Source organism: Triticum dicoccoides, chromosome 3A (genome assembly GCF_002162155.2).
Source record: "Triticum dicoccoides isolate Atlit2015 ecotype Zavitan chromosome 3A, WEW_v2.0, whole genome shotgun sequence".
Taxonomy (NCBI): domain Eukaryota; kingdom Viridiplantae; phylum Streptophyta; class Magnoliopsida; order Poales; family Poaceae; genus Triticum; species Triticum dicoccoides.
This window is the reverse complement of record NC_041384.1, coordinates 620,305,972-620,324,728: the sequence shown is the minus strand read 5'-3', so window position 1 is coordinate 620,324,728 and position 18,757 is coordinate 620,305,972. Positions and strand designations below refer to the sequence as shown.

General features: G+C 50.6%; 2 protein-coding genes across 2 annotated transcripts; one reads left to right on the top strand and one right to left on the bottom strand.

Moving 5' to 3' along the window:
• The first annotated feature begins 2,740 nt into the window (after nucleotides 1–2,740).
• LOC119269632 (auxin transporter-like protein 1) lies at nucleotides 2,741–9,259 on the top strand. The gene is made up of 7 exons (XM_037551504.1): nucleotides 2,741–3,197; nucleotides 3,379–3,635; nucleotides 3,740–3,925; nucleotides 4,392–4,504; nucleotides 4,582–4,863; nucleotides 6,741–7,206; nucleotides 8,663–9,259. The coding sequence occupies exons 2-7, from the start codon at nucleotides 3,429–3,431 to the stop codon at nucleotides 8,891–8,893; spliced, it is 1,485 nt and encodes a 494-aa protein (XP_037407401.1). The 5' UTR covers nucleotides 2,741–3,197; nucleotides 3,379–3,428; the 3' UTR covers nucleotides 8,894–9,259.
• A 1,791-nt stretch (nucleotides 9,260–11,050) lies between these two features.
• On the bottom strand, nucleotides 11,051–18,217 carry LOC119269631 (nuclear pore complex protein NUP62-like). The gene is made up of 9 exons (XM_037551503.1): nucleotides 16,777–18,217; nucleotides 16,431–16,518; nucleotides 16,245–16,326; nucleotides 15,978–16,100; nucleotides 13,774–13,851; nucleotides 12,660–12,763; nucleotides 12,433–12,520; nucleotides 12,268–12,366; nucleotides 11,051–11,338 (listed from the first exon to the last, which is right to left on the bottom strand). Exons 1-9 carry the CDS (start codon nucleotides 18,149–18,151, stop codon nucleotides 11,246–11,248), a joined length of 2,130 nt encoding a protein of 709 aa, XP_037407400.1. The 5' UTR covers nucleotides 18,152–18,217; the 3' UTR covers nucleotides 11,051–11,245.
• Between the last annotated feature and the right edge of the window lie 540 nt (nucleotides 18,218–18,757).

The following is an 18,757-nucleotide window of genomic DNA, read 5'->3' as shown; positions in this document are numbered from 1 at the left end:
GCATGGCATGGATGTGAAAGTGGAACCCTCAAAATGCTAAGGACAAAGGATTGGCTCAAGCTCAAAAGCTCAAGACTCTTCATTTTATATTTTAGTGATCCAATATCACATTGAGTCTTTAGGAAAAGCCAATACTATCAAGGAGGGATGAGGTGTTGCTTAATGAGCCTCTTGCTTCATGTGCTTAGTGATATGCTCCAAAACCCTCAACTACTTTCCCATATCCACATATGACCTAAACCCTAAGCCAAACTCGGTCCTACCGATTCTTTCTATCCGGCGCCACCGAGTTTCACTTGTCATAAGCCACTGCCAAACCCTAGCAATTCGGTTCTACCGATAGGGATCTCGGTCTCACCGAGATGGGATTGCAAACTCTCTGTTTCCCTTTCGTAACTTTTCGGTCTCAGCGAAAGAGCGAATCGGTCCCACCGAGATTGCAATGTAAATTCAGTGTTTTCTTTTTGTAACTTTTCGGTCTCACCGAAAGAGCAAATCGGTCCCACCGAGTTTGCCTGATCAACTCTCTGGTTAGCTAATTACCAGAATCGGTCTCACCGAGATTACGTTATGCCCAAACCCTAACCATATAGGTCCTACCGAGTTGCATGTCAGTCCCACCGAAAATCTCTAACGGTCACTAGGTTTACCTTTCCGGTCCGACCGAGTTTGTTGATTCGGTCCCACCGAGATTGGAAAACTGTGTGTAACGGTTGGATTTTGTGTGGAGGCTATATATACCCCTCCACCTCATCTTCATTCGTGGAGAGAGCCATCAGAACACATACACAATTCCAACTCATATGTTCTGAGAGAGAACCACCTACTCATGTGTTGAGACCAAGATATTCCATTCCTACCATATGAATCTTGATCTCTAACCTTCCCCAAGTTGCTTTCCACTCAAATCTTCTTTCCACAAAATCCAAATCCTATGAGAGAGAGTTGAGTGTTGGGGAGACTATCATTTGAAGCACAAGAGCAAGGAGTTCATCATCAACACACCATTTGTTACTTCTTGGAGAGTGGTGTCTCCTAGATTGGCTAGGTGTCACTTGGGAGCCTCCGACAAGATTGTGGAGTTGAACCAAGGAGTTTGTAAGGGCAAGAAGATCGCCTACTTCGTGAAGATCTACCGCTAGTGAGGCAAGTCCTTCGTGGGCGATGGCCATGGTGGAATAGACAAGGTTGCTTCTTCGTGGACCCTTCGTGGGTGGTTGCTTCTTCGTGGACCCTTCTGGGTGGAGCCCTCCGTGGACTCGCGCAACCATTACCCTTCGTGGGTGGAGCCCTCCGTGGACTCGTGCAACCGTTACCCTTCGTGGGTTGAAGTCTCCATCGACGTGGATGTAGGATAGCACCACCTATCCGAACCACGGGAAAAACATCCGTGTCTCCAATTGCGTTTGAATTCTCCAAACCCTTCCCTTTACATTCTTGCAAATTGCATGCTTTACTTTCCGCTGCCAATATACTCTTTGCATGCTTGCTTGAATTGTGTGATGATTGCTTGACTTGTCCTACAATAGCTAAAATCTGCCAAGAACTAAAATTGAAAAAAGGTTAAGTTTTTATTTGGTCAAGTAGTCTAATCACCCCCCTCTAGACATACTTTCGATCCTACACATATTATTTATTCATCACTTAAAATGCATCATCTCTTAGTGTGGTCTTTTAGGAGATACAAGAGCCCTCAAACATCTTATGTTAGTTTACAGAGAGTAGATTTTGGCGACTCCCATCCCGACGGACTGTACCTCGGTACAACGGACCCCACTAAACTAGGAGTATGCGAGTACAGTTAGACGATGAATAGTGTCACCCTCAATGATTGTTTTATCTACTACTAAAATTCAATGGTCATTTGATGGACCAAGTCCAAGACTCATACCCCGTATTAGCACCCAAGAAGTGGCCTTTCCAGTGGGACGTACGGCCTGTGGTGGCCAAGCAAGGCTCGTACGTACAGCAGCAGACCATCCCTCCCCTCCCCTACCGGCGGCCGGGCCCCGGACTCACACCCACCCACCCGGAGATGGCAACATTCAACCCAGCCGGGCGTCAGCCATGAGTAGTTTCAGTACACACACAGAGATGTTCTTCTTTCTTTGGCACTCACACTCTCTGAAGAAGATAAAAGAAAGGGATCCAGCAGCAGGGATGGATGGAGCGAAGACTTTTTACATGCCGGCAGTTAATACGGCCGGCCTCTGCTCCTGCCGTTGCTTCGAACGCTTCCTCCTCCTCCTTCTGCTTCCCCTGTGGTGTGGTGAATTTTTTAGTCGGATCAAGTCACCGCCATAAAGAAGGCCCACGTCGGGGGGCCGAGATTTACCACTCCCACCCACACCCACTGTTCTCTCTCTCCACTGCACCCACGAAGCGCAGACGCGTGCTCCACGTAGCCACAGAGACACACACAGAGAAGAGAGAGAGCAAAAAAGATTAAGAAAGAATAGACAAAATGGAGGAGAGGAGCAAAATGCAAAAGGGGGCGAGAAAACGAAAACACTTCACACACGACACTTTGCTGGACGACACTTAGACGATGGCTAATCTAACAGGCTGGTGATGTTTAGCCTTGTGCTTGAACGGTGGATATGGTGTGTCGTCTGTATTTCGTGTGGTACATGTCGTGCATGTAGCAGTGCTCGCGAGAAAATCAGGGGGGAAAGCGGGGTGTTGGAAACGAACGCCGAGCCGAGGTGTTCGTTCGTTGTTATAAAGCCGCAACTTGTTCCCTTCCCCCTCCCTCCCAATCTGCCTGCGCTCCCTCCCTCATCACTCTCCCCCCTCCCCGCCGGCGGCTGACCTTTCTCTCTGCCGTCGCCTACGAGCTAGGAGCAGTAGGCTACGGGTGAGCGATAGCCCGCAGCTCTGTCCCGCCATTACTCCTCCCTCGTAACAGAGGAAGCAGAGAGCAGAGGAGGCGGAGAAGGGCCGGGAAAGAGCACGCCGGCAGGCAGAGAGTAATTCTGCGGCCGTACCTTCACCCGGGCGGCGCGGCGGCCACCACCACCACGCTCCTAGGCTCCTAGCTAGCTACCGTAGCTACGAGCGAGCCAGCCAGCCAGCAGAGAGCCCACTCCTGCATCAATCGCACAGTAAATTCCGGCGCGCCCTGCATTCACTGCCCCGTCCGTCTGTCCGGCCGGCCAAATCTTTTCCCCTGCTCCTCCTCCTCCTCGCGAGAAAAGGTTCGTCTCTCTTCTCTTCTCTTCTCTTCTCTTCTCTTCTCTTGGTGCCGGCGTTTCAGAGGCTGCCGCCGCCCCCGTTTCGTTTTATATTGGCCTCCTCCTGCCCTCGTATTGGGCGGAGGGTCTGCCTGTGCTGTCCTCCTGGATCTTGATCCCTCTGCTCTGCTCCGTCCGTACACAGCACACAGCAAAGCACAGCGCAGCGGAGCCGCGTGGTGAGAGGACGGGAGGATGGTGCCGCGCGAGCATGGGGACGAGGCCATCGTGGCGGACGGGCACGGCAAGGAGGAGGAGGTCGGGGTGATGGGCGTGAGCAGCGGCGGCGCGGACGGCGACGAGGAGCAGCACGGCGGCGGCGGCGGCAAGTTCAGCGTCGCCAGCTTCCTCTGGCACGGCGGCTCCGTGTGGGACGCCTGGTTCAGCTGCGCCTCCAACCAGGTATGTACCATGTCTGTCTTCCTGAGCGTCGATCGCCATGACGTTGAAGAAGAAGAAGATGATTGACTGATGATGAACGGAACGGGATGGGATGTTGGTTGCAGGTGGCGCAGGTGCTGCTGACGCTGCCCTACTCCTTCTCGCAGCTGGGGATGCTCTCGGGCATCCTGCTGCAGCTCTTCTACGGCTTCCTCGGCAGCTGGACCGCCTACCTCATCAGCGTCCTCTACGTCGAGTACCGCTCCCGCAAGGAGAAGGAGGGCGTCAGCTTCAAGAACCACGTCATCCAGGTACCCACCCCCTGCCCCTTCCTGCAATCCATGGCGTGCTCCCCTCCCTCTTCTTCGCTAACGGTTTGCAGTTCCCGGCCGGCTTCGCCAAACGGGCACGCCTTTCTGTCGGCTGCAAAAATACGAAAATGCTCTCCCTTTTTCAGCGAAAAAATTAATCAAAAACGTCCCTGCTTAGCCTCACGCGTTAGATATGCAGTCTCCTCATCCTCAAGTTGCTTGTCGAAGGAAAAGTGTGAACTGCAAGTCTGCAAATGCAGCGGGCAGAGTGCCTTCCTTAATCCTCCCCTTTTAGTCGCAAAACCAGACCCACATTTGCCCCCAAGTAGTAATCACTATGCTTAATGGTTAAAGCATGACAGTACGCATGTACTGGAAACATGGTGAGGAGTAACTGTGGTTGATTAATGGCGAAGAAAGGAAGAATTACTAATCATGAAGCTGCGATGTTGACCTCCCTTCGCAGTGGTTCGAGGTGCTGGACGGGCTGCTGGGCCCGTACTGGAAGGCGGCCGGGCTGGCCTTCAACTGCACCTTCCTCCTCTTCGGCACCGTCATCCAGCTCATCGCCTGCGCCAGGTCAGTCCGTCGCCCTCACTGTGCGCCCAGCTCAGTAGCTGAGATTTAATTAATTTATTTATTTTAACTTGGTACAGTAACATCTACTACATCAACGACCGGCTGGACAAGCGGACGTGGACGTACATCTTCGGCGCCTGCTGCGCCACCACCGTCTTCATCCCGTCCTTCCACAACTACCGGATCTGGTCCTTCCTGGGCCTGGGCATGACCACCTACACGGCCTGGTACCTGGCCATCGCCGCGCTCATCAACGGCCAGGTGGAGGGCGTCACCCACACCGGCCCCAACAAGCTCGTCCTCTACTTCACCGGCGCCACCAACATCCTCTACACCTTCGGCGGCCACGCCGTCACCGTGTGAGTAAATTATTATACGCTCATCTCTTCAGTAAGTAAATTAGTAGTGCTCTGATGAAGAAGAAGAAGAAGAAGAAGAAGAAGAAGAAGAAGAAGAAGAAGAAGAAGAAGGGCGGTGAGCTTTCCGCCGGGCCGCAGCTTTTGCCCGGCGATCGGGAGGACATGTCTGGATTGGAAACCCGGCTCTAGCTTCCATTCCGATGGTCCCCCGTCCCCGGTCCATGGTACTTGCCGCAGCAGCTGCAGCACCACACTAACACTAATGTACTCTCCACAGTAGTAGCATAAGTTAATCTTGATTAACTTACTGAGCAAGATTGTAGCTTTGCATCTAGCCAGCCCCATCCATCCACCCCGTGGGGCGGCACGGATCCCGATGCACAGCCAGGGGCACTTAAAAACTTCCATCTAGGCCGTGGTGGTGGGAACCGGCCTCCTTTGGTTTAGGGTTAGCTTAGCTTAGCTTAGCTAGCTTGCGGCCATGAGTGAGTCCTGGTGCGCTCATGTGCGGTGATGCATCCAAAAGGTCCTCCCTGCCGGTACTAGCACCCACTCACTCACACACACATGAACATGATACAGTCTAGTCTAGAGGAGGGGGGGAAAGAATTGGGGCGCGGTGTATTTTAGATCTCCGGCCACCATGCATTAGACTAGAGCCCTTTATTCCCATTGCTCCTCTGCCTCCGCGATTACTTAACTACTAATCAAAACTTGATTGGATCATTGGTGTTTCCTGGTAGCTAGCTAGCTTAGCCATGATTTGAGGCCATGCGCGGGGGAATAATTAGCGTCGTCTTCGTCACTGAGTGCGGCGTTCAAACACCCTGGTCGCTGCTCGCTAGTGGCCGCCGTTGGGCCGGAGATTTGAACCGTTTTTATTATATTAATAGTAATCTCCTCCTACCAGCAGCAGCTTCGGCGACCAGGCCACTACTGTGCAGCATTATTATTATTATTATTAAGCAGTAGCAGGAGATGCATTTTAGTTCTAGATACATTCATTTCTGTGACAAGTAATTTAAAACTGAGGGAGTAGTTGCCTACTATGCAGCTAGTGGTGGCGTAAAAACGAGAAAGCTTTGTGGTAGTAGTATTGATGGAAGTGAGTGAAAGAAAAGGACGGGCCATGGCTGGTTGCACTGAACTGAATTGAATTCAGCTAGTGCGGAGCTCACATCAAGATATGCAATCCCGTCCTGGGCGGACCGGGACGTGCGTGAATGTTGCGGCACATCGTCATCGTCATCTGCTGGCGATGATTCCGTTCCGCTCATCTTGCCATCATCTCGACGTTTTGCTTAGCCCAGTGGGGTGAGGGGGACGCAGACCTACTGCTGCTGCTGCTGCCGCTTTAACCAGAAGTTTCGTCGCAAAAAGAAAGATCCCGTGGTGAATTTTCCACTCTGATCGTTTCTGATCTCCGGCAAGTTCGAAGTCCGGTTAGGTGGTTGCTGCAACTTGTTGGGAGTGGAGTGGAGTGGCATGATTAAATTGATTGATTGTTAGGCGATTGGTAGGAGTATATATAATCTGCAACGGACTTATTTGGTCGTATTTGTCGGGATCCTCTATTATTTGACCGGCTGGCGCGTGCACGCATGTGTTGGTGAGTGAGTGAGCGGAAGCTCGCCCGGCAGATTCCCCCTGCCGCCACGATCGATCTTCTTCTTTGCAGCCCAACTGCCCACTGCGTGATTAGGAAGGAAGAAGCCTTCTTTTCCGTGTCATCTGACCAACAAACTCAACAACGCATGCATGTGCAGAGGCCGTTTTGTCCGTTAATTTCCTACTACTTGTGTCATTTCATTTATATAAACAGTCGTTTGTCAATAATGGCGGTGATGCTAATGTTGGTTTGCATGGGCATTGGGCAGGGAGATCATGCACGCGATGTGGAAGCCGGCCAAGTTCAAGTACATCTACCTGCTGGCGACGCTGTACGTGTTCACGCTGACGCTGCCGTCGGCGTCGGCCATGTACTGGGCGTACGGGGACGAGCTGCTGGCGCACGCCAACGCCTTCTCGCTGCTGCCCAAGACGGCGTGGCGGGACGCGGCGGTGATCCTCATGCTCATCCACCAGTTCATCACCTTCGGCTTCGCCTGCACGCCGCTCTACTTCGTGTGGGAGAAGGTGATCGGCATGCACGACACCAAGAGCGTCTGCCTCCGCGCCCTCGCCAGGCTCCCCATCGTCGTCCCCATCTGGTTCCTCGCCATTATCTTCCCCTTCTTCGGCCCCATCAACTCCGCCGTCGGCGCCCTCCTCGTCAGCTTCACCGTCTACATCATCCCCGCCCTCGCCCACATGCTCACCTACCGATCCGCATCCGCCCGCGCCGTAAGCCTCCTCTACTCCTTCACTCTTCTCTATCTATCTATACTACATGCATTGCATTTCTTTTTCTTTTCTTTTCTTTTTTTGCATCGAGGAGGATCATACTGTGCTGTACTATAGCTTTTAGAAGAAGCTTAATTAGCATGTTCTTGCTAGTGAATGCGTGATGCTGCCGTGCGCCTAATTTCTTTCAGATCACTGTAGGAAGAGTACTGGTACCACTGCCTTTTCTTCCTTTATTAGATTAGATTAGGGATCCGACCAATGATTGCCAGTAGGATCGTCGATCGATCATCAAGGATGGGATGAGTGAGGCCGTGCATTGCCAGCTCCAGCTGCATGCATGCATGGCCCGGTTCGCTGCTCTTGGTAGCACCACTGCACCACTAGTCCCAGTACCACATCCATGGTCTGGTCCATGGCGCATCAACAGTGCATGGCCCGATTCACCCATGGTCCATGCATGGCGCATCAACAGTGCCCCGAATGCAACGCAACGCGCATCGGAGGCAGAGGGACGTGCAATGGAATAGACAGTGGAGATCCGTGCACGTACCGCATGCACTGTTGACTGCACGGCCCCAGGGTGGCCCCGCCTCCTGCTTAGGAGCGGCACTGCTCCTACCACGAAGAAACCCCAATCATTGAGCCCGGCCAACGACCACATTAATCCGCCCCGACAACGATTTGGATCCTCGATCCCTCTCCCTCTCCCTCTCCTCCGTCCGTCCGTTGGTTCGGCCGTCGCTGCTGTGGATGGATAGCTGCTACGGCATGGCGAATGGCGCTTAGCCATCGCCGTACCGGTGGTGCGTGTCAGTTCCAAGGGTTGGTGCCCCGAATGAGGAGGTCTCCCCCATGCTTAGTACCATCCTACATATGGCCCATCCCGTAGGTGAGCCTGCCTGAATGCAGCAGCTGTAGCTGGTCCCTCCCCGGCCGCACAGGAGCAGAGGGCCGATCGTGGGCTCGCCGCCGGCCGGGCCGGTATAGATAGCAACCGTTGACATGGAGGTGTCGGGATCTCCTGTTGCTTTGGGCACGAGTCCCCGGAAGCTAGCCGGGCTACCAGGCGCGCCGGTCGCCGTCGCGGAGTTGGCCTGGCGCGTCTGGACTCTCACTGGCTTTTCGCACGGGTGATGGATGGATAGATAGCATGCGGCGCCGCTGGAGACGGACGTCGACCGATGGGGATATCGTGGCGTGGGTTGCGGGGTCCCTTTCTTTCCCGCTCGATTCCTTCCTTTTCCTCCAGCTTTGCGAGAGAGAAATCGAATGTGGTTTCCTGTACGGATGATAGATCATAGATAGAGAACACGCACAACGTTTCTTTTTGTGTGTGCAGCAGCGCAGTGGCTCCGTTCCATGCATCCATCATCCATTTTGTTGTGCATGTTGGTAGTAAATTATGCTCTGTGTTTTACTGATGATTTGTGATCGTTTTGCAACGACTGAACAGAACGCGGCGGAGAAGCCGCCCTTCTTCCTGCCGAGCTGGACGGGGATGTTCGTGCTCAACGCCTTCATCGTGGTGTGGGTGTTCGTGGTCGGCTTCGGGCTGGGAGGCTGGGCCAGCATGGTCAACTTCATCCGCCAGATCAACACCTTCGGCCTCTTCGCCAAGTGCTACCAGTGCCCCAAGCCCGGCGGCGCCGCCGTCGCCCCGGGCCCCTCGGCGTTGCACCACTAGCCCCCTCGCCGTCGCCCGGGAGCGTGACGCCGCCATGCCACCGGCCGGCGGGAAGCCCGCAAGGAGAAGCCCGAGAAGCTTCCCTCTCCCGGCACGGCGGATCCTCCAGTACTGTTGCTTGTTAGGTTTTGGTCGCCTTGTAACATACAAGCCTCGCCTCTCCTCTCCTAGGGTGTCCGTCAGTGTCACACCGCACCGTAGTAGAACATGAGGGTGGCCGGGTCCCTAAGACCCGTTGGGAGTACGTACGTACGTGTCCGTGTGTTTGTGTTTGGCTTGGCTTGGCTTGGCTTGCCCCGCCCAATATATATGTGATGGTCGTCATGGCTTATAAGATTTGCATGCAGCTCCTGGGACAATTCCATACGATGATGAATTGAATTGACGATGCTATTAACATAACATAGCACTACTATCCTCTAGGGTTGTCGATCAGTTTCTTTCATCTTCTTTTTTCATTCACTCTCTCCCCCGCTGGATCGAAGTGTATATTGTAAGCGCAGGCGAGCGAGCGAGCGACTGTGAACTGTAACGGAGACGGTCGATCGGCGTTGATTCCTCCTGCTGGCTAAAGGCAAAACACGGGGGCCATTGTTTAGGGGTCTTCCTCGCTGTTGGCGGCTCGCCTTTTGGCCCGTGCTGCGTCGCTCGCTGCCTTTGGCCCCGGCCCCGGCGGGCGATCATCGGATCTTCCCGGCGGAAATTCTGAAAGGGGCGCCGAGATACGGTGGCGGTGGTGGGTCGGCGCGGGGCATGATGGCGCGCACAACCGGGACCAAACATGCTTGCTCGTGAGGCTGGAACGCGGCGCTGGAGAGTTGTAAAGACGGTACTCTACCACTGCTGGCTTTGCATTGTGATCGTGACAACGACGACGACGGCGACGATACCGATTAGCGGCCCGTCTTATCGCACCGCACCCTCGTCGTACCACGCCGGTGGGTGAGCCTCGCTTTCTTCCCAGGATTGGACTCCACTCCAGTACCGAGTACCGACCCCTGTTGTAGTGGTACGAACCATGTACGTACAGCTCGCAGGATCGGTGCTATTGGCCTGTGCATCACAGAGCATCAAGACGGGCTTTGATTGCAGGGGAGAGAAGAGAAGAGAAGATTGCGCTTTAATTGGGCCATGTGGGAGGTGCAAATGGGGGGAGGGAGGGATTCCCTAATCGCCTCGGGCATCAGGCCGGCCTCCTTGAGATCACATGGCCGGCGGTGGCATGTGCCGTCTTGACTGGTACCCCGCTCCAGATTGCCTCCCCCTTTTGCTTGCCAGTGGTATCTTCCGACCGCCCTCGAGACCGGGGGTTCGGTTCCGCATGTGCTTTCTATGAGTAGCGCACAGCGCGGATGTCTTAATCTGGCGCCAAGTTGCCCGGGCTTCCCCTTGATAATCATATGGTGGTGTGCTGCAATTAATAGTAGTGCTTGCTTCGCCCTGTTGATGCCCGCCAGTATCCGTTGAATGGAATCCCGGGCGGGAGAAGAATACTCGTAGCGACTGTACCTGTCTACCGGACTGTGCTCAGTGCGGACTGCTGTTTGGATGCCATCATATGCCCATGTACCAGTGTGGCTGACGCGCCTGGTCTCGCGATCGCGTGTGCTGTACGGCTATTTTTTACCAGGCCTTTCGTTTCGGGTAAAGGTAGGCGATAGCTTTCTTTTTAGGTGCAAAACAATCTAAGATTCCAAAGCACAGACCAGAGACACCATAGGCAAGCATTAGCATCAATTATCCAAGCAAATAATCATGGAGAACCGGCTACAACACGTCCACGTCTTTTGCTCGCGACACAGGGGAAAGGCGTCCTAAGATAGCAACAATGCATCTTTCCTAAAGCTCGTATGCCTTTGAACAACAAACGAAAGTATCGTAGCAGATCGCGAGGGAAAGCTCAGAAGATATCTGGTAGGCCTATAGTTGGCTGCATACGCCAGTGCCCAGCTCAATGGTCAAATACTGCAGATACTTCTTTATTGGATGTCAAATACTGCGGATACTGAGGACACCTGACTCGTCATAGAAAAGCTATACCTCGACTCAACTGATCTGAACGCACTTGGAACCAATCCCACACATAGAGAGACCACAAACCGCGCAGTTGTTAACAGCAGCATTTTTAAAAAATCTGTTATAATGAAGCAAGGCAGCTCATCTAACAAGCAGTTTGAATTCCAATGAACAGTGTCAACGCGGTAAATCATGTTAAGAGCCACATGTCACAGAAGTACTTGAATGAAGGGGAAAGCGATGAAACTTTTATACTCTGAAACAGCAGAACTACCAACATATATAGCATGTTTTAATACCCATGAGCAGACCACCAAATGTCCAACCAGGACTGAATCAGCTTAACCAAAACCTTGGGATTCCTGAGTCGCGCTCAGCCGCAGTACTATTGTTGGGCAGTCTCTGTATTCTGTTTGAGAACTCGTTTGCCTGTGAACAATTGAGGAAAAGGAGAATCAATAATGATTTTATCATAGCCCATACGACCAACTAATCCCACCAAATAAGCACTGTTAAAAGAACATGTGCACCTAACATAACAACAAGTGAAGAAAAATAAATTATTGGGATCAAGTTTCTCTTATTACATTCAAAGGCAAGATTTCACCAAAACCATGAAAGGATGGTATCGAGAAAAAAGCAGGATTCCGCAGAACAGTACATACAGATACAGGGATGAGCTCCCGGGATTTGCTCAGAGGCAACATTCCATCAAACAGTGTCAGCACAGGAATCAAGTTCCTAAACTCAGCTCAACAGCAGGATTCTTATTAGATCATAGCGCACACTACTGGAAAAAACTATTCTGTGTCATATCAGCATTATTGGTAGCACCTATATTCTCAAAATGTAGGACTGTAGGGATGCAGAAGGTATATACTGGAGAAATAGATGAATTAACGAAAAATATTAGCTGGGCACAATGCAAGGTAACACCTTCAGAACACATCAGAAATTACGGAACAGAAACAGGAAATGTGGCACAATTTTTGGGGTTACCCCCGAATGCAACTAGCATGTGGACGTGATAAACAAAACATTTGAACTACTCTAAAAAAATTAAGGATAAAGAAAATATATTAAGATAATCCTCTGAACTTTCCACACGAGATAATGAAACTTCAACCCCCTGAGATGGTTTTGCAACGCAGTTTGGACTTCCTAAGCTCCATATTTTTTTAATAAACAACCCCAAAACCACCTTGAGGGGTTAAACTATCGGTTTTGTATGTTCAGGAGGTTAGGTATCTGATTAGATAGTTTAAGCAGTTATGTAGGCCAAGCACCAAAGTTCAGGGGGTAATCTGGACTTCTTCAAAATATTAATGAAGAAACAATCACAAAATGGGAACCCTGACCTTCTCGTCAATCCACATTAGAGAGCGCAGCTGATTATCCAGTATCCGGACAGCGACATCAAATGGTGCCATGTTATCTGTAGCCTCAAGCTCACCACCCTGCATTGGACAAGGAGACTCAAGCAATGCTCATTACAAGACAAATGTTATAATCTGAATATTTACCTGAGTAGAGTTCATGGTCTGAATGATGGATTTTACTTGTTCTGTCATATGCTGCAACTCATTCTCCACAACTTCACCTTGCTCGTACCTTTGCATTGCCAAATAATTTGGTTAGAGATTTCATTTCCGAAATGAGTTGTATGATTTGTTTACTAGAGATTAAAAAGTCAAACTAAACCCAAGACTGAAATAACAAAGCTAAAACAGCCAAAATACATTGAACTAACATTATATCCCTTGCCGAGGCAGCCTCATCTTCACGAAGTAAGACCCGTTCATCCTGGAATATACGTTCGGCTTCCTCCTCCATGCTCTGCAGAGCCTTGTCCACCTGCAAATATAAAACGTGTAGGTTGTAAGCATAAAGCTGAATAATTAACCTCTGCAGATTCACTATGTATGGATAAATCGCTAAAAAGATTAAACTGGAACTCCAGTAATGGACCTTTACGTCATTGATTATCCAAAAATATTTAGCTTGCCAATCAAGTTCTAATACCCAATGTGTGGGCTTAATCTTGGTGACCAGAAAATTCCAGCACATAAGCACTCACATCAGTTCTATCAGATTATCTATATTGTGCCTATGGAGTACTTCTTGAGCATTGTGTATTAAATAATTTGATAGACAACCTAGCTATAAGTCAATTCAACATGTTAAGCAAATATCTGCAATGCAAATTCTGAACAAGCATGACAATCTCACTCAACTGAATTTCCAATTGGTAAATGACTTTACAAATGGACAATCAATTAAAAGGAAACAAAAACATGACTGTGGTAGCTAACTAACATAGTAAGTAAATAATACATTTAACAGAAGGCCTAATTGATTATGCAATTAAATTGTATGATAGGAGCTATGCTAAAGAAAATCACAAAAAATGTGCATCTAAGCCTCAACTCGGTGGCTCTGTCAATGACATCACTTAAAAACCATTGGCGTCACTTTAAAACCTCAGATTTTTGTAGAAAAATGCACTAAATTCTTGCAAAGATAAAACCTCAATATGGCAATTTTGTATCGTCAATTTATTATAGCTATAGACCACAAACCTTAGGTGCAATCTATGAGACATTTGAACACACAAGATAGGAAGAGACCTCGAGCTATCAGGCATAAAAATATCTCTGGTCGACACCTCAACATATATCTCAAACCATTTTTTTCCGACAACAGAAGTCCAGGACAGCTTATAAATAGTAGTATGTCATATAAAGGGAAGCAACTCAATATGCCATTCGAAGATCAAATAGAATGAGACGTTAAACAAACACAAACAAAAACTAAGTTATAACTAATATATGAGCAGACAAGAAAAAGTTCACACCGCCACCCACCTCTTTCTGATGAGTTTCTATTAACTCAAGTTGCCTCTCCAAGCTTGTTTGTGTTTCAACAACTTTGGCCACATCAGCCTGGAAGAGGTAAGGAGTCAGGATGAAACATAACTATGAAAATTTACTGTGAACATCATGATTCAAGAGAGCTGCTATGTACTGATCTGAAACGCATCAAATGGACTCTAGACAAATAATTAGGGTTGATTAAGTACTGGTTTCTATTCCTTTTCATTTCAAATCAACTACTATTAATATTTTAAATTACTTATTTCAATGATGGAATTGGTTGACTTATTAAGGCCCCATCTGTCTCTCCAAAATACTTGTTATGTTAACTCATGGAACACAAAATAGTGTAACTGATACTACTAATTTGGCAGCATGCCATGTTTACCCTGGTTAATGAAAGACCATCACTACTTGGCATTGGTCCAATTGGAGAGAATGTGTATATCTGTCAATAATTTGAAATTTTAGCTAAACGGTGCATACTGGGCAAGTATTGAAACAAGTCCAAGGAGCTGAAACAACAAATAAGTTGAACCAGAGGTAGCATTGACATGGGAACAATCCTAAGTGGTTGTTTGGATAGTAAAGATTAGCCGTGGGTTTACAGAAAGCAAGTTTTTATCTTTAGCCAGGTTTTAGCAAAATCGGTTTTGCTTACTGTTTATATGAAGAATTAGTTTATAGAATATATTGTTTGGGGCTAGTAAGTGCAAACCAGTTCTATCTATCGCCTTGTTTGGAGGATATCAGTTCCTATTCTCCAGTCCGTGAACGCGGTCGTCTCTTTCCCCAAGCGGGCCATCGCACACACAAGTTGTAATTTCAATTCCTGCTCCGCCCTCGTCTCCTACACACCGCTATCGTCACCCATCGGGCCTCGACAGCTCCGCGCACGGACACTGGCTGGCGGCCGCTACATCCCCTGCCCCTGTGCGCCTAGGTAGACGGCGGCTGCATCCTCTGGACCCAAACCTGAAATTTACCCACTCATACAGAGGGACTCGACGGAAGGTGCCGTTATCCGAGATCAGCACGAGCACGCAGACGCACACGCACATGCCCTCGCTAATCGCTGGCCTTGAGCTTCAGGAGCTTGTCTAGGATGTCATCACCGGCAGGGCGTGGCTGGGCACCATCCTGTATGTGAACTTGGTATACATCAACCGGCCGGTGACGTACATCACGCGGCATGTGTCGTTGATGGGTAAAACACACACAGCATTGTTTGTGCTAGTAGCTCTGGCGGCCGGCGAGCGGGACCCTGGGCACAAAGGCAACCGGGTTGGTGCTAGGTCTGTCACCCTTCAACGTCGGACGCCTGAGAGGATCCGGCAGTGCCGCAACGATGCGGCGGCGGCCATGCCATGGCTGGACGACGAGGGCGATCAATTAGTAGCGATGGAGTATGCGCAAAACACATTTGTAGAAAAACTACTAATAGTCGCTTTTCCAAAAAGGCAGTACATTCCACCTATCCAAACAACTCCTAAAGTATATACAATATGTTAACACGATTTAAGATTCCCTCATAACTCATAAGTCATGTACCAAGTCTGAAACCGAGTGGATTTCTTTTTTGTCCCATATTTTTCTGTTCTATTTTTTTATCAGATATGCATATACAGTATGCCCCGGAATAGCCACGTCCTGAGTCCAAAATTCTGTTGTTTTGGATGCTCAGGGGTGGGAAGTTCTCTTGTAATGCTAGAGAGTTTGCCGGTGTGTTCAATCTACCATCTACCATCTGGAGATGCCTTGCCCCAACTGCACTTACTTGACCAGATGACTGAAAAGGAGAAAAGGAGAAAAGGAAAACATCTGGCTAAAACCTGGATAAGCCTGAATTGCCTTGCATTATACTCCCTACATCCTCAATGTAGGTCGTCTTAGCCATCCTCGATGCAGTGCTTTTAACATAAAACAATGGAATATGCTACCTTTGTGTTGACCACTATCTTCAACAAACGCATTAGTTGACAAACTAAAATTCAGGAAGCATATGTATACTTTAAAGAGCTTTGGTTAGACCTAAAAGCAAAAGCTTGCATGAACTGAACTAGAAAGCAGAATTTTAGTGAAAAATACTGTCTGTTCTCAGTTCCTGTTATAATTCAGTAAGAGAGCTGGTGCTCCAACACATAACATTAATGGAAGTTTAACACATATAAAATTGGCTACAAGACAAGACATACCTCAAGCCTTATAAGAACATTCCTGTTTTGCAGAATTCTCCTGTCCCATTCAGATATGGCAGTGGCATGCTTCCGGAACTTTGCTGTGCGATCTTGAAGCCCATTGTTCCAGTCCCTAATAATCTATAATAGGTAATTCCATGAGACTTCAATACTAAAACATCACTAGTTTACTGTGCAGCTAAGGTAAAGATGTTCAGAAAGCACAATAGAAGACCAGTCCAGCCTGGAACAAACGACAGTACTTGAAAAGGATAAGTACAATACCTCCTCGACACATTTACCAACAATTTCTGACGGAAGCTTAGCTGCTTGAGGTGCTGCTGGAGTGATGGCACTCGTACTAGCTCTGCAGAAAGAATACAAGAGGAACGTTGTGGAAAATGTTAAAACCTTACTACGCAAGTTCAGTAACAGGCCATAGTAGAAATAAATTGAGGGTGGATGTACAACCCAGTGCTACTAGCTTGAACAGCTGAGGAAGTCGCCTGACTTGTGGTGGCGATGGTGGCTAGTGTGCTTGCGGCTGTCGTAGAACCACCTGTGCAATACACACACTTAATATCCTCAAGATTGCCAAAGTTTTCACTTAGGAATTTAGTAAACAGATATAGTGGAACAAAAACTGCCGACGTTACAAAGAACTAAATTGGTACTGAATCCAATAAGTAGTTCGGGATATGTATATTATTCTCCATTGAAACCTAATTGTTCGGTATAGTGTATAGTATGCCTGAGCTAATCTAAAAGGAAGACACCGAATTGCAAAAGGTACTGAGGATTTAGAAATGTATCTCACCAAGCAGTGTAGACTGAGTTGCCGGAGTTGAGGCAGGAGCTGGTGTGGGCGCTTGCAAGCTAAAACTAGGAAATGCAGATGTTGTGGTAGAAGGAGTCGTGGCTGCAGAAGTAGTGATAGTGGTGGCAGTGGTTGTAACTGCTGCTGCTGATGACGCCGGCGGTACTGTAAAGCTGAAACCGCTAGCGGAGAACAGTGATGACCCCGAGGTTGCTGATGGTGCAGTCGATGCACTCGCTGCGGAAGCAGAAGCAAATGTTGGCGTGGGAGTAGCAAAAGATGCACCAAACGGGGAGCTAAGAGAGCTCGCTGAAGACCTTGCAGCTGCACCAGTATTAGAGAACAATGAGGGAGCAGATGCAGCCTGCGAAGTGGCCAAGGAGAAACCACTGGCGGGCGCAGAGGCAGGCGTGGTGGGAGCAGCGGATGCAGTGTTTGAGAACGAGAAGGCAGAGGCTGAGGGAGCACTCGAGAACAAGGAAGGGGTGGTGCTGGCCGCCGTCGTGCTTCCTGATGACGGCGTGAAACCAAACGACGGAGCAGAGGCAGTAGTTGCTGGCGCTAATGAAAAGCCAAGGGATGGCGCGGTCGTGGCAGTGGTTGCTGGAGACGATGCCGCGGCGTTGCTGAACAGCGGCGCGGTGGAGGTGGATCCAAACAAGGACGAACCAGTGGCGGGCCCAAACAGAGACGGTGCGGAAGCCGAGGTAGTGGCGGTGCTAGATGCGGCGGGCGCGCCGAAGCCGAATGATGGTGCCGAGGCGGCGGCGGAGCCTGATGCCGATGAGCCGAAGCCGAAGCCCGTGGCGGCGCCAGAGAAAAGACCTGGAGTGGACGCAGCGGAAGAAGCGCCGAAAATACTGGGGGTGCTGGCGGCGGCGGTGGTCGCACCGAAGAGACCTGGTGTGGCCGCGGGGGAGGAGACGGCGCCGAAGAGGCTCGGGGTGGTGGCCGCAGACGAGGTGGCCGGTGCGCCGAAGGGGCTGGGCGTGGTCGTGGCGGCCCCGAATATGCTAGGCGTGGTTGCTGCGGCGGAGGTGGCGGGTGCGCCGAAGAGGGGAGAGGCGGACGAGGTGGCCGCGGGCTGAGAGAACCCGAAACCAGTGGCCCCGAAGCCAAAGGGGGACGGGGAGGAAGCGGTGGCGGTGGCCGGAGCGGAGGCGGGGGTGGATCCGAAGAGGGACGAACCAAAAGCCGGAGCAGATGAAGCGGTGGTCGCGGAGAAAGGGGAAGAGCCGAATGCCGGGGCGGGGGACGAGCCGAACGCGGGGGCGGGGGAGGAGGAGAAGGCGGATGGGGCGGTGGAGAAGGAGAAGGGGGAGGACGAGGTGGATCCCGCGCCGCCGGAGTTGCCGAACGCGAAGGAGGTCGCCATGGCCGCGACGGCGTGCGTGCGGTCGCCGATTTGGGGCGGATTGCTAGGTTTTAGCGTGGTTTTGCCGCTGACCCCTCAGCGATGCGTCTTGAGGGATTTCCTTAGAGGTGCCTTCTGAAATATAGAGTTTACGAGGGGGGGAGAAGGGAAGTAATTAGGAAAGATAAGAGGACGCGGGGTATCTACTCCCGACTATACCTGGCCAAACCTCGGGCTGGGCCTAGCCAAGCCCGAGCAAAAAAACCTGGGCCCGAGCCTGGCCCGGCCCGGCCATCGGGCCTAGTTTTTGGGCCCAAGCCCGGCCTGAACATGCAAAAGCCCGCCGGGCCTCGGGCCGGGCCCCTTCAGAAAACTGCAAAAATGACGGGCTCGGGCCCGGCCCGGCCAGGTCACCGGGCTCAAAATCTAGGCCCGAGCCCGGCCCGGGAGCAGCGTCGGGCCGGGTCAGGTCGGGCTTATTCGGGCCGGGCCGGCCGGGCCGGGCAGCCCATGGCCAGGTCTACTCCCGACCTTCTCAAATGCTCCTTAATGAACAGTAAAATACCTTTGGCAAAAAATTTTGTGTGCTTACAAAAAATATCATAAAATGGATATTGGGCAGCATTT